The sequence below is a fragment of the Xenopus laevis genome, chromosome 2L (assembly GCF_017654675.1).
Source record: "Xenopus laevis strain J_2021 chromosome 2L, Xenopus_laevis_v10.1, whole genome shotgun sequence".
Classification (NCBI taxonomy): Eukaryota; Metazoa; Chordata; class Amphibia; order Anura; family Pipidae; genus Xenopus; species Xenopus laevis.
Genome location: NC_054373.1, coordinates 182,156,675 through 182,159,643, shown reverse-complemented (window position 1 = coordinate 182,159,643; position 2,969 = coordinate 182,156,675). Strand labels below are relative to the sequence as shown.

Here is a 2,969-nt window from a genome sequence, read left to right as displayed (position 1 = left end):
AAAATACATTTTGGGGCCCATTTATTAAACCTTGAATTTATCTAGTCAAAGCTGCTATAAACCCGAATCCAAAAATACTGCATCTTAAACCTATCAAGGTCATGTAGAAATAAAGGGCAGAATTCCATAAAGTTGTTTCTTGACGTGATCTGCACTGGACAATAAGATTAATTTGAGTTTTAGTAAATGTGCCCCTTGGTTCTATCAAGTTCTAGACTACCAGAGTCATCACTGGTAAATTAACCAAATAATCTTGGCTCTTACATCCTTTAATTTCAGTCCATAAATCAGAGGGTTCAGCAGAGGAGGGACCACATAGACATAGACAGACATGAATATCATCAACCAGTAAGGGACATTGTTGAGTGTGATACGATGGAGAATAACCTCAAAAAGCCGATCAGCAATAAAATTAGTGATGGTGATCAAGTGAGGTGAACAGGTCTGTAAGGCCTTTGCTCTAATTTGCTTTGAGGACTTTGTGCATGCCCTTAGAATCATGGCATAAGAGAACAAAATTAGAGCTGGCATCACAACAAGGAAGCCCACAGTGAGGACTAATCCCGAGATTTGGTTCCAGCTTGTATCAGTGCAGGAAAGTCTCACTACTGACCAGTTGTCACAGTAGATCTTCACTATAGCTGAGTCACACAAGGGAAGTCGTAGGGTCAGTATATAATGTACTGTAAATGGCAGGACAACAGCAAGACAGGCAGCACTTATCAGTCTGAGAACATTAGGGATGGACATTATGGCTTTATATCTCAGGGGGAAGCAGATGCAGACATAACGATCAAAAGCCATGATAGTTAGTATGGACAACTCATATCCAGTATACGTGTTTAGGCAGAAAACCTGTATCAAGCAACCAGCATAAGAAATAGTTGGAGTCTTCCAAAATAGGTTAACAAAGAGGCTTGGGAAGAATGCAACACTGCCATAGAGTCCATTGAAACACAACATGCAAATGAAAATGTACATTGACTTGTGTAGACTTCTGTTCAGCCAAATAACAGCAACAACCACAACATTCAATGTCACCACAATCACAAAGCCACCCAAGACCAAGATGCTGTAGAGATATTTCATTGAAGTCAACTCACCAAAGCCAAGAGTAAGTGCAGTTGGGTTGGAGTATGTCACATTCAACATGGTTGATTCATTTACGGTTTCCTCCTAAAATTATAGAAAGGAATAGTAGTTACCTATCATACGATAGAAATGTCATTATTCTTTGTGCGTTATTAACAGTATTAGTCAGTGGCTCATACAATTTGTGTTCATGTGCACCATGGACAGAGGCTCCTTGTAGAATCACAGATGTTGATTTGCTTCCAAATTCTGTTGGTACTTGTCATGCCAGTAATATGGCTCTCGCCATGTAGGAGCCTAAATGTAAGTATTTTACATACATGGACTAAAATACTACTTGGTTAGGTCAACCTTCTACTTCATATATGCTTTTCATCATCTCTACCATTATCAGCATTCATTTATATAACACCAGCACAAGGTTTTACAATTATATGTGAACTTTCAATATATGATCAAATAATGAATAGAGAAGGAGACTATAGCTTTAGAGGACCCTGCTTGCAAGAGCTTACAATTTAAAGGTTTGGAGAAGAACTGACACGTGGAGGCCTGCTTAACAGTTAACAGGTTGGATTTTAGTGGTTTTTGAAACCACAACCAAACTCTAAGGGGCTTATTTACTAAAACTCAAATTAATCTCAGTTTTTTTTATAAAAGCAAATTCGACCAAACTCCCTTCCATCAATTGATCTCATTTTTCAATAATTTTTTTGTCTCAACAAAACGTTGTGACAAAATCAAGCCTTAATTCAGATGGTATGATTGAAAAACGTTATTGTATTTTCCACTAAAATTTCTAGTTTCCTCCCCCCTTCTCGTATTCCCATACCAATTTCAGGGTAGTCTCCCCAAAATAAGTCGAAGAAGATTTTTATTTATCCAGGCCATGATATACAGATGAAGCCACTTTGGTTTGTGTGTTTAACACAGAATATCTTAACACATTAAACCCATTTATCCCATTTAACACAGCATCCCTTCTTATTAAAGTATTCACCATTGTGAACATTGGTGCTTTGGTGTGCTAGATAAAACAGTTTCTTCAGTTTATCCTGAGTCATGATGCATTTAACACACAAATCCAAGTGGCTTCATCTGTACAGTATCTAGTAGAACTAAGACAAAAACAACTGGACATTCACAGTAATTCCCACTTCCACTCATGTACATTGAAAGATTAACACCTGCCTCAATGACATGGTACCATTGTAAATGGATCACACTTTCACAATTTATAGCCAACACTTTACTGAAGTTCAGTTGAACCATTGTGATTGAATATCTGTGACTTTATTACCTTAAAGGGTTTAAATGCAAGGGAATCCCCTACCACTTCAGTTAAACTGAAGAAGCCTTTTGGATTAGTGGTGAAACGTTTTCAAGGAAAAAAAAACTTTAAGGGGGATATTTACTAAAATCTGAATTTATCGCAATATTTAAATAAAAAAAACACGACCAAACTCCCATACCCAATTTTACCATATTTCTTATATAAAAAGCTTAATTTAATTGGTTCAATAAAACCCTCTAAATCAAGCGAAAACCAAAATCATACAAATTTTCAGGGTTTTTTCCCAAATTGCTCGATTTTTTGGGGTTTTTTCCCCAAAAAAGCTTGACCACAGTTTAGTAAATAACCTCCTAAATGACATGACCTCATAAATGTTATGACATTGTATGTCATAACATTTATTAAAAAATCCTAATAAAAAAAGTGGGAACAGAAAACTAGGCTGAACAGTGTGCTTAAAAATACAAATACCTTGAAAACTTCTAATAAAATGAAAAAACCCTCTAAAAGAGGATGTAAAATGGTCCAATAGGATCAGTGCAGCTCCTATTGACCCCAATAGGACTTCAAAAACTTTTACCTG

The 2,969-nt window shown here is 36.4% G+C and overlaps 1 protein-coding gene across 1 annotated transcript; it reads right to left on the bottom strand.

The window, feature by feature from the left end:
* Positions 1 to 228: 228 nt before the first annotated feature.
* LOC121399773 (olfactory receptor 52E4-like) lies at positions 229 to 1,152 on the bottom strand. The gene has a single exon (XM_041581339.1). It carries the CDS (start codon positions 1,150 to 1,152, stop codon positions 229 to 231), a length of 924 nt encoding a protein of 307 aa, XP_041437273.1.
* Between the last annotated feature and the right edge of the window lie 1,817 nt (positions 1,153 to 2,969).